Consider the following 16,935-nt stretch of genomic DNA (forward strand, 5'->3'; position numbering starts at 1 on the left):
CCTTCACAAAGTAAAACATTATCAAGTTTTTCATGCCATTGTTTTGGTGCTTGTTTCAAACCATACAAAGATTTTAAAAGTTTGCATACTTTTTCCTTTTGACCTAGGACTACACAACCTTCAGGTTGAGTCATATAAATTTCCTCTTCTAATTCACCATTCAGAAAAGCTGTTTTAGCATCCATTTGGTGAATTACTAACTTATGGATAGATGCTAAGGCTAGCAATACACGAATAGAGGAAATCCTAGTAACAGGTGCAAAAGTATCAAAGTAATCTATGTTATGTTTTTGAGTAAACCCTTTAGCAACTAATCTTGCCTTATATTTCTCTATGGATCCATCAGGATGATACTTCTTCTTAAAGATCCACTTACAACCAATGGGTTTTGCTCCTTCAGGCAGATCTACTAAGGTCCACGTATTATTTTTCTTAATTGATTCAAGCTCAGTTTTAATGGCCTTATCCCAATGTTTAGCATCAGGAGCACTAGTAGCTTCTACAAAACTTATTGGATCATTCTCAACTAGATAAGTATAAAAGTCATCTCCAAAAGATGTTTCCTTTCTCTGTCTTTTACTTCTTCTAACATCCTCACTCAAGGTATTACTAACACTATCTATAGGTTGTTCAGATGTACCACTATTCTTTAGCGGAAAGATGTGTTCAAAGAACTCAGCGTTTTTTGTCTCTACTATAGTGTTGCGTTCAATTATGTCACTATTAAGAACTAGAAACCTATAGGCAGCACTATGTTCTGCATATCCTAAGAACATACAATCAGATGTTTTAGAGCCTATTTTCCTTTTCTTAGGATCAGGTAACATCACTTTAGCTAAACTCCCCCACACTCTTAGGTATTTCAAATTAGGTTGATAACCTTTCCACAACTCATAGGGGGTTTTACCAATTTTCCTATGTGGTATCCTATTTTGTAAAAAACACGCAGTAAGCAGAGATTCACCCCATAAATTATCAGGAGCATTAGAACTAATAAGCATGACATTCATCATTTCTTTAAGAGTCCTATTTTTCCTTTCAGCTACTCCATTAGACTCAGGTGAATATGGTGGGGTTACTTCATGAATAATACCTTCTTTTACACAATAGTCATTAAATAAAACATATTCACCACCTCTATCTGATCTAATTCTCTTAATTTTCTTATTAAGTTGATTTTCTACTTCCGCTTTGTAAGTTAAAAACATGTCAAAAGCTTCATCCTTATGTTTAATTAAATACACTTTGGTGTATCTAGAAAAATCATCTATAAAGGTTACAAAATAATTTTTACCACCTCTAGACATGGTTTGTTTTAAATCAGCAAGGTCGGTATGAATTAAACCAAGAATTTCAGTTTGACGTTCTACAGAGTGACATGTTTTCTTCGTTATTTTAGATTCTACGCATACATCACATTTACTACTTTCTTTGTCATGCATGTTGATTAATCCTAGTCGTTGCAATTTTATAACATACGAAGAATTCACATGTCCTAATCTAGCATGCCATATATCATACGAGTCAACAATATAAGCAGAAGATGTAGATTCATTCATAATTTCAGAAATGTTTAATACAAAAAGGCCTTGATCACAATATCCCTTTCCCACAAAAACATTGTTTTTTGTCATAACAATCTTATCAGATTCAAATGACAATTTAACCCCAACTTTGCTTAGTAATGCCACAGAGACCAAATTAACTCTAATTGATGGTACATGTAGCACATCATTCAAAGCTAGAGTTTTACCATATGTGAGCTTCAGAAGAACTTTTCCTTTTCCTAGGACAGGAGTTGTCCTGGAGTCACCGAGATATACTTGTTCTTCTCCATCCCCCACACTTGTGTAGGAGGTGAACACATTTCTGTTTGCACAGATGTGTCTGGTAGCCCCAGAGTCTACCACCCATTTGCTCACATTTGTCACAAGGTTTACTTGTGAAACGACTGCCACAATAGTATCTTCCCCTTCGGCTAGATTTGCCTTAGGAGGATAGTCGTTTTTAGCCCTATGTCTGCACTGAGGTGCACGATTGTAGTTATTTATGTTGGGTTTAATAGTGCCAAAGTTCAAGAGGGGGGGTGAATTGACCTTTTAAAACTTCTTCGCAGAAACAGTGTTTAACCCAGTTTTACAGAAAATAAATCGATTTATGTTAAAATGAACAGATTTATTTCAGCACTGTTTTTGTTTGAAAAGCTTTTAATTCAGCAAGGTTAATCACAAGATTATGCAGTGAGAATTTTCAGCAGCACACACACAAATATCAGATTTGAAAAACAGTGAAACACAAATACAGCAAGCTTCAATTTCAAGCAAGTGATTAAGGTTCAATTGATAGCATGTTAGTTAATTGAGTGACCTTTGCAAACAAGCTGTTCCTGTGACTCTTAACAGACTATGAGTGTTCTTCTTGATGTCAAGAAATTTTCCAGAAATTAAGAACAATGAATCACAGCACAGCAAGCTTCAACTTTAAGCAATTTGTTTAAGGTTCAATTAATAGCATTTACAGTTTCTTGAACAGCCTATCACAGTCAATCTGTTCCAGTGGCTTTTAGCAGTTTTTATATGTTCTTATCAGATTCAAACACCTTTTTCAGAAATCAAGAACAGTATGCACAGTGCCCAGAAAGAACAAATTTATTTTCAATTGAACAGATTTATTTCTTTGCTGTTTTATCAATTATGCAGAAACGAAATTGCAGAGAGAGAGAGAGAATGAACACAAGCAATTATACTGGTTCACTCAACCTGAGCTACATCCAGTCTTCACCAACAACAGGTGGAATTCACTAACACACAGTACAATCAAGTACACTTCCCACTGTTCTTGAAACCTACAAGAACTTAGGTACTCTTGCTGAAAAAACCTATTTCAACACTCACACACACACATCCACTCTCCAAGAACACCTATCAAGAAGAGGATTCAACCAAACTATTACAAGTAATAAGAAGTGAAACGACTACACCTGATTGAGGTAACAAAGATCAGCCTTAAACCAGTAGACAAGATTGCTAGAACAGTAGCTGCACCTCACACCAAGCTTTTGGAACCAAACCAAGAACAAGCACTTTGTGATTTTCGAAATCTTTGAAGAACAAATGCTAATCCTTGAAAACACTTAACTCTCTGCTGTCAAAACTTGTTTTTGCAAATGTATAAACTGTTTGAATCGTTATTTAACTCAGAAAACAAGTTTGCATTTTATAGAAAGCCAGCTTATAACAGATTTTTGAAAAACAGTTAAAGCTGTTATAAAATGAACAGATTGAAAATAAAATGAACAGATTTATTTTCAAAAAGCAGTTAGAGAATCTGTTAAGTGAGGAGACTTAGTCAACCATTCTGGTGCAGAGATAAAACTGAAAACGTTTAAGCTTGTCATGGCACCAGAGAGAAAAAGAATCTATTCATTTACAGATGAACAGATTTATTTTTCAAAACGAAAACAGAGAAGGTTTAACTATTTGAAACTCAGTCGTTTTGAAAAGAAGAAGACTTAGTCAAAATACCTGATGCACAAAATCAAATTTTTACAAGACTTTAGCCAAGGCATCAGTGAAGAAAATGAATTTGTTTATTTAGAAAAGAACAGATTTATTTTTATGCAGTAAAACGTGTTTTTGTGTAAAACATGTGAAAACAATTTTAGAAGACTTATGCTTGTTCTTATCACATGGCCAGTGGTTATGAGGTGAGTTACTCAGCAAAAAGCTACTCTTAGACAACCTCTAAGCACTAACTAAGACATACTTAAAGCAAAGCACAAATACATGGAAAGTACATAAATGTCTTCATCAAACACTACATACAAGTCTTCATCAAACACAATCTTGAAGGGGCAACAACCATCTTCAACAATTTAGGCTTTAAAACGAACAAAAAGGTTTCCCGAGGCGTGAGTAATCACTGTCCGTAAGGACTTATCCGCGGTGTATTCCGCAAGTCCCCCAGGATACAACAGGAACTTCCCGGTAATTTCCGAGGATCAGAACTAGCAAGTTTCTCTTCTAAAAGAGTAATATCAAATAGAACCCAGAAAATTATAATATTAAAATAAAGAGGAAAGAGAAATTAAAAAGAGAAAAATTGGGGAAAGGAAGAAGATGAAGAATCGGAGGAAGAAGATGAAGTAGTGAGAGTGAGAGATGCATTTCTGAAGAGGGTGGAGCTCTCTTATATAGGGAGAGGATCCAAGAATTCGTTCCAACTTCCAAACCCACGTGTTTCCGTCCAACCTTGCAACTGCGGCGGCAACGTTCTAAAATCCCGAAGGACCAGGCACAGCAGTAAGTTCCAGTTTCTACTGCACTTCCGAGATCTCCTCCAACGGAATCAAAAAGCTAGGGTTTTCCACGCACAAACCATTTCCGTTTCACACACTCTATTTTTCGTTTTTGTTTTGCTATATTAGGTTCTGTTTTACAACACATATCTTGTTACTCATGCAGGTGGTAGTTACGAAGTGAACTTTAAGCCTAACTCAACCCCATAAAACCGGCTCATGAGGTTAAGGTTTGCATCCACTTATATACAATGAAAAGTTCTAATCTCTAGTCGATGTGGGATCTCCAACAGATATAAAATAGGAAACATAAATTATTCTAAAGTTTCTTATGTTTTATATCTTAATGTTTACTGATTGTAATTTATTTTATTTTTTGAAGTAAAAAATCATAAATTAATATGCACATAAATCAATTCTTATTTTTTTTTTTAATATTCAACCTTTTCTAATGGGTAAATAAATTATTAGTCAAAAGATACAAAGTTATTTTGGATGAGAAGTGAGTCTATTAAGTGAAACCTTACCTCTATCCCTACTGGCTGTATTTTTTTTTCAAATACTTATTTCTCTTCCTATAAATCTCTTGATCCTCACATCACCCCATTTAAAGTTTTTTAACTCGTTCTTCACTATAATAGTTATAAATGCAAATTGAGAAAAAAATTATATTATAAAAATGAGTAACTTTATAATTATTTACATTTAAATTATTAAAAAAGAGAGTATTAATATAATACATTTACTTAGGATTCAAATGTGAGTCGTGCAATAGAGAGGGGTGATTATAGAAAACAATTAGTACATTATAAACAGTTTTATAAAATGTTCATGCATCATTTCATTTTTTTTTCTCATTAAATTATCTTCACTTTTTTTTTATCATAGAGCAAATGAAGCAGATAAGACTATCTCGATCACAAGTATGAAGAGCATGTTCAAGTTTCACTTTATTAAATTTTTTTAACAAAAATTACAAATTCACTTTTTGTTTCCCCCCTTCTATTTATTTATATAATAAACTGACATAAATGCATAAAAGAACATCATCAACTTGAACATAGTCAATTTATTAATATTGTTCATAATTTTTTACTCACCTAGTCAACACAAATAAAATATTGTCTCTGATTTAAAATAAAAATAAAAATAATAGAAAAAAATAGCAAGAAAAAATGAGAAGAAATATGTAGTATTTATATTATTACTTTCGCATTTTTTAGTTGGTATAAAAGAGTTTTGTCCTAAATTAAAATTAATTTAGGTAGAAACTTGATAATAAAAAACTAATTTTAGTTTATGGCTTTATTTTTTTTATTTTTTATTTCAAAAACACCCCATGATATATATTTTGGGTCCAAAACTTGAATGTAGGTCAACTGTAGTATACTCTATATTGTTATCCCATCTTTTCCTTCACAACAATTTTCTATTCATAAAATCACAACAGGAACAATTGTTCACAAAATTAAACTTTTCAATATTTGATTCTTGAACTAATCTTCTAAAGACTATTACCATTTTTCTTATTTAATTTTACACAACTTAACAAAGTACGTGAAGAACAGCGTCATCGTGTTCCCATTAGATTCTGTTCACACACACATATTTTATTAAGCAGGAAAATAACTGTGCTCATAGTTAGAAAGTGACCATATAACACAATTTTAATTATTTACACCACTCAACACATGTCTTCATGCATAACAGCATCACTCCCCAAATTAACAAAACAAAAAATAAAATTATATATACTATGAACTTTATTTTATATATTGCCTGTGCAGTACCAGCATTATCTTTATATATATTAATGATAATTGCATTAAATTATTACCACCATTTATAACTAAAAGAAAATGTTGAAATGGACAGCATACTGTTCCAACGTTAATCTGTTTATGTATTCTATTAATGTTGTGTTTCTTTCTTCTAATTTTATTTGTCATGCACATTTCACTCTTCTCAATGATCATTCAGGAAAAACCACAAAGGACTGCTATTAATTTCTATATCAAGAATTTAATATAATTTTGTATACAAACATGGACACAATCCATCTTCATGAAGAGACTCTACTGCACATTGATGACTTTGAGCTACACGACTTTGTTGAAGATCCCAACTTAGATCAGTTGATCGATTTGATTCGTTCGGAGAAGAAACATGCCATTTGTGACTTCAATTCTGAGCTTATGAATGAAGCATTCATTGATAACTCTTTCTTGGCACCCCCTGCAATCCCATCTGATCACTGCAATAGTAATGCTGTCAATGTCTATGATTCAAACTCCACACCTAACTCCTTCGCTTATTTTGATGGGAAAGCCAAAGGAGGAGGGGGAGGAGAAGAGGAAGATGACATGGAGCACTCCTCTGCAACAACACATAGTAAGAGTCTTGTTCCTAAGTCAAAACCAAAAACTGACAGGTCCAAAACTTTGATTTCTGAGAGGAGGAGAAGAGACAGAATGAAGGAAAAGCTTCATGCATTGAGATCTTTGGTTCCCTTCATAACTAAGGTAGGTGTCTTCTCTACTACATTAAAACATTACAAAAGGCAAGTAGTTCAGAATATTTCATATGAAAAACAAACTTGATTAGTGGCTTATTCATAAGTTACTTAATTGTGACATGCTCTACACTTTTGAAACTCAAGTTAACTGATATACATATACATACATATATATATATATGTATATATAATTAATTGTGTGGGAAGATGGATAAGGCTTCTATCATTGGAGATGCTGTGTCATATATGCATGAGCTTCAAGCACAAGCCAATATGCTTAAAGATGAGGTTGAAGGACTTGAAACATCCTTACTGGTGTCTAAAAGTTATGAAGGATCAAATGAAAATCTCAAGAATGTTGAGTTTAACAGCCTTTCAATATGCAAGAAGATAATCCAGGTGTTTTGACAAAATCTTTCTAACTCCATAAACAGTTTTTAGTTGGTCCTGCCACTTATTGTAACATCTAGAATATTGATGCTGGGTGTAGATGTACATGTTTCAAGTAGATGCAAAAGGGTTTTATGTGAAAATAGTTTGCAACAAAGGAGAAGGAGTGGCTGCCTCATTGTACAAATCTATAGAGTCTCTGAGAGGCTTCCATGTTCAGAATTCAAACTTATCCACAGTTGGTAACACTTTTCAACTTACATTTTCATTGAATGTAAGTTATCCTCTGAATCTTTGTAGTTTACTTATAGTTGTGATTTTTGTTTACTGATTTTATCAGTGATGTGTTTAAAACAGGTGAAAAGCTCTGAGCCAGAAATGAACCTGCACAACTTGAAAATTTGGGTGTCTGAAGCTTTTGTGAAGCAAGGCTTTGAATTCTACCATTTTTAATGCTTGACTCTTTGAATAAATAAACCGTAAGCTGTAATCAAATAAGGTTGCAGAGACATAGAGCTACTGTAAGTAGACATGAAAATCTATATATAATCTGTAATATATGTAATAGTATACATGTATCTAAGTGCTGTTTAGTGGTTAACTTTTTTTTTATTCCTCTGTAGTCGCTAACTATGAGCATTGAGATGTAATTCATTATTTTGAGATAATAGCCCTATCAATTTTTAAGAACCAATATTAGTAGTATATGTGTGTACGCTTCTGTTTTCACTTCTTAAAATTGTACTATTAATAATGCTGCAAACTTGAATTAAAATTATTATCCCAAATGTATAAACAAAAACTGCTAAAACACTTGATGTGACAATCTATAACTACTGCCACATTCATCTAAAATTTTAAAGTTAAATTACATTTGACTAACTTTCTATCAGTTTATTTTTAATAATAGATTTTTTAAATAATAGATAAGGTTGATGCTCACTTAACCAATTCTCTCATCTATTTCTGTGTTTTTCAATTTTCATATATTGATTTATGCATTTTTTTTTGTTCGTCTTTACATTTGCGGATACAGTAATTTTACAAATTACTCAATTCAAACAATTTTATTTTTCAATATCTTATTTTATTTTCTTTTCCTTTTTTACTCTCCTTTTAGTCCACATGTTATTAAATATTATATTAAAAAGTATATTTTTAACTATTATAATATATTTTCATATAATTAATTTCTTTCTTTCTGATTTCTTTTTTATTCAGTTAAACAAGGGTAACTTTTGTTCACTGCCTTTTTATTTTTTTTAAACACATTTTTATTATATTTTTATTTTATTTCTACCATTTTTATTTTTATTTTAAATAAAAATTTTCAGGTTAGACGTTACTATGCAACTTAATATCTGAACTAGGCTGACACCTCAAATAACAACAATCATTTAAAAACGTATTATTAAATAAAAATACAAAAATATGAGGATTAGACCAAAACCCAATATGTTAACAAAAACGATACATATGTAGACTATACTTATTTATAAAGAATTCTAAAAACAAAAAAGATGGAAACTTATTATACTAATGAAAATATTCTCTATGAATAAATTCTAAATTAACAACTTATCAGCACACATAACCAATTCTCACAATAATTAAGACAAGTATTCTGTCGATTACGAAACATTTAAGGAACATTTGTTCTAATAGTAAACGCATCACAAACCAAAACAGAATCATTTTTCAGTCATACATTAGTAAGCCCCATCTTTTGAGTTTCCTCTATAACATGTATAACCTCATAAAACTCAACAACTAGAGTAGAAAAAAGTTCTACCATTCTTATTTCATTCCTCTCTATTTTTCTTTTTATTCAACTAACTTAAGAAACTTTGCCTCGAAAAGGAAGCTTCACAAGGAGATACAATGTATGGAATTTAAGAAATTTTATCCAACTTTATTTATCTAAGCCAAAATTTAATTTTACTTTAGCAAACGGTTTTTAACTTATATAATAAGAAATTAGATATAAAATTTCAAACGACATAAAATTAGATTACCAGTAATAAAATATATTAATGAATTCTATTTATTACTAACCACACTGTTATAACTTTTTTTTTTCTATCTGATAGAAAATAGTAATAAATTTCAGAAGCAGCCAAAACAAAAAATGAAAAAACAAAAGAAGCGAGTGTAAGAGGATTATATAATTTGGTTTTAACCACAGATTCACACACACATTCTGTGTTGCATTATCACAAACATCTAAACCTCTTTCACTCTCCGTCACAATGCATCTAGCAATGGCAGCCAACGCTGTTGTCGCTCCGTCGCCGTTCCAACCCAGTTCACTTCTCCGCTCACCATTCTCCGGCGTCTCCGTTAAGCTCACTCCCCAATCCCTAACCCTTTCGCGCTCGAAGACCCTCACTGTCCTCGCCGCCACCAAGAAGGCCGTTGCCGTCCTCAAGGGCAACTCCGCCGTCGAAGGCGTCGCCACCCTAACACAAGAAGATGATGGTTCGTCCTCTCCTCTTTGTAACAGTAGTAATTTAGTTTGATTGAAATGGAAATGAATACAATGGTGACAAACGATAAATTATTCAAGGAATTATGCATTTTATTATGTATCACGGTGACATTTAATTATTGATGTGACTTCTTTTAAGCGTATTTCATTAAATTATTAGAAGTGAAAAAACTTATAAATGAAAAAAGTATTCAGGATCTAACGGCTAGCTCCTTAATCTTTTAATTATGAGAAACTTTTTCTGCACAAGGCAAAAAATAAGGAGAAAAGAAGAGAAGTGAGAAAGTGTGCGTGAAGATAATTCGTGCGATGGAGAGAGATAAAAGAATAGATAGTGCCAGTGCTCTAGGAAATCTATGTATGTACGAATAATGAATGTAACACTTTTCATTATGGAAAATGTTAAACATTCTCCCCCATCCATTTTGGAGCGGACAGTGTTGGGAAGAGAAAGATATGAAAAAAAATAGGATGAAAATGAGATAGAAGAGAAGTGAGTGGATGTTTAAAATTAGCCTTTCGTCATGTGTGAATGTCAATTGCTACTTTTCACGTGTCTAACTACCTATTTCTGTGTGTTATGAGTAGGCCCAACAACGGTCAGTGTTCGCATTACTGGCCTTACTCCGGGGCTTCATGGTTTTCACCTAGTGAGTGTTTGCTTCCCTTGTTACTTCATGTACCTTCCTTTAAAATTGTTTACTTCGTAAACACTTTTATCATTTTTTTCTTGCAGCATGAGTATGGTGATACCACAAATGGGTGTATTTCAACAGGTAAGGCAAGTGGAACTTTGTTTCCATTTTTTGCTTCACTGTTTTCTTTTCTTGCGGTGGTCCAGTTCAATTAAGTTACAAGGGTTTGTTTCTTGAATGACATTTAGGACCGCATTTTAATCCTAACAAGTTGACACATGGTGCTCCGGAGGATGAAGTCCGTCATGCGGGTGACCTGGGAAACATAGTTGCTAATGCAGATGGTATAACTTTTTTCTTTTCACGTTTGTATTCCTCTATTTGAACTGCTTTCTGGACCTGGTTATGTATTTTTTTGTCCTTTGTTTTGAAATATAGGGGTTGCAGAGGTTTCAATTGTGGATAATCAGGTGCTCTTTTTAATTTGTATTTTAACATAATATTTGTTCTTTTGATACATATTTGTCAAATCATGGTTTTTAGGCCCGTCTGTCATAATTCCAAACCATTTTGAACCATGTAATTCCACATTGAAAGTAGCTAATTATGTTGTATGTTTGGCATCAAATATGCAGATACCACTCGCTGGCCCCAATTCAGTGATTGGAAGAGCCTTGGTGGTTCATGAGCTTGAGGATGACCTTGGAAAGGGTCAGTTATTTCATTTTAATATTTATTTATATTTGCATTTGGATCCCTGAGCTCTCTGACAAAAATTACTTTCACTAACTTCAGCACTTGCATTACCGACTGAGTATGTATGTATAATGGGAGGAATGACATGAGAATGAAATTGGTTGTTCATCTTGGCATTTTATATCTCACATTGCAATTGGAATCTTGTGTAGTGTGATCATGATGTACTGGTAGTTAGTTTGATCTCCTATTAAAATGGAATGTAACTTATCTAAAGTCGGTTATAGGGCCGGTTAATCATTAAGAGACAGATTCAATAAAACTACCTAAAATCTTAGCCAAAAATAAATGGATATTTACTTGTGGTATTTGAAATCAGTTGAGGAAGATACAAACTTTAAAGATTAGATAATATTAGTTAATAGGATAATAGACAACTAACTAGGACTTATAAAATACACTTTGAACAAAGGGACTCAACTTGAATGCTGTAGTTTGAAGTCATTTAAACTTTAAACCCTAGCTCAACTAGATTGTTTAAATTGTTGACTATGATCTGCCTCTTGGATTTTTAAAATGCTAACTATGATCAGCCTTGACCTTATCAGGCGTTATCTACCAAAAATCGACCTTATCATGCGATATCTACAAAAAACCGACCTTATCATGCAATATCTACCAAAAATCGACCTTTTCAGGCAGTCAACCTTACCAAGCGATATTTACAAAAGCTAATAAATTAGGTAGTACTAACCTAGCTCTACTGACATTTGCTTAAAGTTTAACCCCTTGTGATACTAGTAAGTTCGTTTTTCTTAACTTTGACAATTGTTGAGCCTTAGCCTATAAGATAATTTGAAATATGGGCAATTGATAAAACGTTGAGGACAAACTAACACAACCATAAACCCATTAAGCAACTTATGTCAGCAATCTAATGTTTTCATGCACTACCATGAATCGATTAGATCGTAATTTATTTTTGAGTTTTTTGTTGGATAAACTTCTTCGCCTACTCGGCTTGAGGTTGGGGGCTGTGTACCAAGAGTTAATTTGATCTCCTATTAAAGTGGAATGTATTATCTAAAGTCGTTTATAAGGCGTATTAATCATTAACACATAGATTCATTAAAACTATCCAAAATTTTTGCAAAAGATAAAGGGATATCTACTTGTAGTACTTGAAATCAGTTGTAGAAGATACAAACTTTAAAAGATTAGATAATATTAGTTAAGAGGATAACAAACAACTAATTAGGATTTATAATATACATTTGTAACTATGAAGAAGGGGACCCAACTCGAATGCTTTAGTTTGAAATTATTTAAACTTTGAACCAAAACAAAATTATAACTGAATTATTTTTACTTTTGTCTTATCTACGTTTGCTTATACTTTTGCAGGGGGTCATGAACTTAGTTTGACAACTGGAAATGCTGGTGGAAGATTAGCATGTGGTATGAAAAAAAATTATAAACTAGAAGTGTTCTATCCTTTTCATATTCATCTATTCCTTCCACCAATCCAATATGGTTATATTTATGTTTTTTGGTTTACTCTTTACTTCAATGCTCTAAGGTGAACTATTTTCTATAACATTATGATCAATTTTTGGGATAAAAAAAATATGATTTGCTCACAAACTGTTTATTTGATAAGTAATGCATGATTTACATACTATCTCTAATCTAATTTTCGAAAGTTGTGCACTTGAGTCTGCTGAATAAGCTGAGTCCTGATCTATACTTCAGATGAATACTTCTATCCACTATCAAATTGAACAGAGACGTATTTTATTGATATGCATATGTTTGCTACATCTCATTTCATGGCTTCATGTGCGTAACTGATACAGAGAAAGGGTGTTTAGATATCTGAAAGATCTTTGTATATGTGCTTTAATATCTATGACAACATACATATCTTTGGGATTGTCTAATTAAAACATGGAATATTGACTGGAAATCAAATTTGGGTTTTGTATCCTGCATTTAAGGAGGAAATTACAAGCTTGATTACTTGGCCTTTTCTGGTAGATTAGTAGCTATTGTGCTTAAACTCATAAATAGATATAAATTATGAATCAAAGTTTGTCTCTAAAACTCAAGATTCGGTGTGAACAAGCTTTAGAAACAGGTCTGTTGATTATCATCTTCTTAAGGCTCCAAGGACGGGCAATTTAACAATCCAACCCTGCACTGCCTCCTTTAGGGGGATTAAAACCAAAAGTTGCCCCTGCAAATACATTTAAACCTACACCCCACCTTTGTCATCCTGGCCCCCACTCACGATGATTATTTTAAATTTAAATTATGTATTTATAGAACAATTAACGATAATTGTAAAATTAATATATTTTTTCATATAAACTCTTAAAAAGTGTACTTTAAACTTAACTCAACCTTATAAAATTGGTTTGCAAGATGAAGTTTGCATTCACTTATTATATACTATGAATTATATTATGATTGACAAAATCTCTAGTCAAGAGATTTATAACATACTATCCTCACGCTGAGACCCTCAAATTCCTGTATGAGTTTATGTTTATAAGTGGTCTGATAACTGGTGACTAAATAGGCCCAATAAATTATAGTTAGGATAGACTCTAAATGACTTTAATACTATCTTAAAAAGGGAACTTTAAACTTAACCTTACAAAACCGGCTTATAAAGTGAAGTTTGCAATTACTTATATACTATGAATTGATCTTATCTCTAGTCAATGTGAGATCTCTATAATAAACTAAAAATATAATGAATAATTTTCAAATTAGTGAAGTTATTATAATTGCCATTATTAGTAACTTAGACAAGGCTAAATTTAATTAGATAAGGGCTAGAACCACCACTGCATGCAGGGTAGGTGTTGCTGGTCTGGGTGAAGTTGTAAAGTTTATTCAACAATCCAATTTTCAAAAGTTATAGCTGATTTATATGTCTGCTGTCTTCATAATGTTTATACTCCAATTTATGAACTTTATGTTTATCCTGTGTGATAATGTGTTGTGCTTGCATGTTTGCAGGTGTGCTTGGTTTGACTCCAGCATAACTAGTGCAGCGAATGTTTAATCTTGTTATTTTTCTGATGTTTTTTTTTCCCTTTGGGTTATCCCCATGCCGTGAAGCCCGATGACTCACTTTTGTATGATTTCTTCAGTCACCATGTAAACTATAAATCATAATGTCCATCTAAAGACAAGTGCACCAAATGAATCTTGAAAACATATCAGTACTTCACCGGTGTGTAAACCCTAATAAAATTCATCATGCGGTCACGTGTTTATTCCCCAATGGAATTGATTTCTGTAGTCCTTGTTGCTTGCTTCAGAATAATTTATGTTGATATTCTATGTCAATGGTGCAACTGCAGCAACTGGTTACTTGTGTTGTGTCCACTGTTCTTTTACTTTTTGGTGGGGGAATGGGAGTGTGGGAATTTTGCGAATGACGGGATCAAATGAAGCCCTTTTACTCATTTCCCTTTTAGCTCTTCAGTGAAACTAGGGATTCTATTGTTCATATATATTCACTTGAGATTTGTATTGTACTTTTCAAGGTTACGAAGATGAGATTTCTCTTATTTTTGTTCCAACCAAGATAAAGTAGTTCATGAGTGAAGTGTTTTGGTTGACATATGTCACTCGCTGCAGTTGTTTTCTGCATCTCAAAATTTCTTCTCGTACCAATACATTTTTCTTTCTTTCTTGGATTAGTTAATACAGAAGTCACTAATCTGGAGTGTAGTTTTACTCATGGGATTGATCAATCTGAAAGGTTAAAAGGTATAAGAAGTGAGTTTTTAAGGAGCAGGAAGAAACTACCACCCTGTAGCTTTATGTAGGCTAGTTTTCCAATAGTGAATGGGTCATCGTTGGAAGCTTCTTGTTAAGCCCATAATAACTAATAAACAAATAAATACAGGAACTTGCTTCCCTTGTAAAGTGGTTAACATCAGGTAAATATCAAATTGGTCTCCCCTTTCAGAAAGACAAAACATTCATTATTGAACTCTGTAATCTCACACATGCTAACAGTAAGAGTGCTGCTCTAATTATTTTCTGCACGGTTTACATATCTCAACTTATTTGAAGCCGAACCAGAAATAAAGTATATTTACATGTATGTATATGTGGTTTGCTTATCTGCTCATATATCATGATGAGGGAGAAATGATTAAATGTGGCGTATAATTTCACAAGGTTTAGATAAAAATGTAAGTGGAGTTTATTAGTTAAGTTTCATAGCAACTCTTTTGTTGACCTACCAGCATCTTATATATTTATAGGAATGAATTTGGTGATTCACTAGAATAAAAAAATGCAACTAATTTTTCACAATGCTAGAGACGTAAAAATATGAATAAAGGGAGCATTTATAAGTTTACCCAACTATGCATGTAAAAAGTTTCCTTGCTAAGACCTACCAAGTTTATGGCGTAAGAAGGTCTCTGTTAGCAAGATGAAATCATGTGGGTTTGGAAAGTTAATTCAAAGTCTTTCACCATTATTAATCATGAGTCATCACTACTTTGGTAGTGACTACCTTTTCCTAGTTAGCGGTTGGACTTAGAATGGAAGCAACTTGCAATTAGGTAGGTATTTGGCAGACTACCCTCTACCACTAATTCCAATTCACTCTACACACACTACTGTTGCTGTTCGATTTTACAAATCACAAATAAAAACGTAAACAGTGAGAGGAACTAGTCATTATAGTATTTTTTTTCTAAGAAAAAAAATAAAATGAATAGATTAAAACACTTAAAGATATCCCTACTCATACAAAAATATTTCATGTTCTCAAAACAACTTTTACAAGTCCTACACTCTACATAAAAATGGTCATGGACTCCAAATATGCACAAAAAACTATTGTGTTCTTAGAGCCCATAATTAAGTCCTAGCCTAAATTATAGCAACCACAATAACTTTGTTGCCAGACCTGTTGTTAAAAGGTCCTTCGCAGGTGTGGGAAAGACCATGTTGCTAAGACATTTCAGATCACCAAAATATAGAGAAGGTTCCACAAAAAGAAGATTGAGTCACAAGATTTGATATCAACCCCAAACAAATTTCCTCTACTTTAGTAATTGCTGTTCAGTTTAACTGATTGTGTTTCATCTATTTTGTTCCAAAAAACAGCCTATTAAAGTTCAAAATTTTCAAAATTAGTTTAGCCACATATTTCTCTACTAATCTTAACTTTGTTAAAGTGCATCTTTCACTTAAATTTAATGAATGGATCCATAAGGAAGTAGGAACATGAGCATGCCATGTGGCCGTTTTGCAGCCTCATTAATTAACATTTGTGTTATCGCTTATTCTTACATGTAGATTATAGTGATGAAACAAAAGTATCTAACTATAATTAAGTACACAAGGGTTTGCACCTTAAGAAGGAGGCAACTAGTTTGGCAATTTGTCTTTAGCAATCTTTTTTGTCTGTAATAAATTAGTGGTTGGTTTGGTTTGGTTATGGGCATTGACTATCAGTAGTTTGCATGTTAAAGTCAGATTTATATTGATGTTGTGTTGGAAAAAAGGTTTGTGAGAAGGTAAGCATGCATGCATGGGGTTAAAGAGTGAAGCAAAACAAAATCACCATAAAGAGTAAACCTAACAGTGAGAGTGACAGTAACAGTAACAACAGTAAGGCGTAGAAGGAAGTGAATTAAGGAGTTGGCAGTGAGTCATGACTTGCCTTGTCTTCACTTCACTTCACTCTCCACTTTTGTGACTTCCACTCCATTAAGTTAACTCCCACTACCATACAACGTAACATCCTCATCATTTATTCACTCATTTCATTGCTTTCAACCTTCTTCAGTGCCTCATTTCAATCTCCATTTTCTGCTTTCATTTCATCTTCTGTATAATCTAAATCATATGTGATTCATAATACACTTCAGTA

At 32.8% G+C, this 16,935-nt stretch overlaps 2 protein-coding genes across 3 annotated transcripts; both read left to right on the top strand.

The window, feature by feature from the left end:
* Positions 1-6,182: 6,182 nt before the first annotated feature.
* Positions 6,183-7,907, top strand: LOC137824272 (transcription factor FER-LIKE IRON DEFICIENCY-INDUCED TRANSCRIPTION FACTOR-like). 2 transcript variants are annotated; one of them, XM_068629840.1, is made up of 4 exons: positions 6,183-6,819; positions 7,020-7,211; positions 7,303-7,476; positions 7,560-7,907. In XM_068629840.1, the coding sequence occupies exons 1-4, from the start codon at positions 6,343-6,345 to the stop codon at positions 7,653-7,655; spliced, it is 939 nt and encodes a 312-aa protein (XP_068485941.1). In that variant the 5' UTR covers positions 6,183-6,342; the 3' UTR covers positions 7,656-7,907. The 2 variants fall into 2 exon arrangements, with proteins under 2 accessions (XP_068485941.1, XP_068485950.1); XM_068629849.1 differs by having other exon boundaries at positions 6,190-6,819; positions 7,029-7,211.
* Positions 7,908-9,373: 1,466 nt separating this feature from the next.
* LOC137824284 (superoxide dismutase [Cu-Zn], chloroplastic) lies at positions 9,374-14,316 on the top strand. The gene is made up of 8 exons (XM_068629861.1): positions 9,374-9,680; positions 10,279-10,340; positions 10,427-10,466; positions 10,574-10,669; positions 10,764-10,795; positions 10,961-11,036; positions 12,426-12,479; positions 14,049-14,316. The coding sequence occupies exons 1-8, from the start codon at positions 9,452-9,454 to the stop codon at positions 14,072-14,074; spliced, it is 615 nt and encodes a 204-aa protein (XP_068485962.1). The 5' UTR covers positions 9,374-9,451; the 3' UTR covers positions 14,075-14,316.
* Positions 14,317-16,935: the final 2,619 nt, after the last annotated feature.

Source organism: Phaseolus vulgaris, chromosome 11 (assembly GCF_000499845.2).
Source record: "Phaseolus vulgaris cultivar G19833 chromosome 11, P. vulgaris v2.0, whole genome shotgun sequence".
Taxonomy (NCBI): Eukaryota; Viridiplantae; Streptophyta; class Magnoliopsida; order Fabales; family Fabaceae; genus Phaseolus; species Phaseolus vulgaris.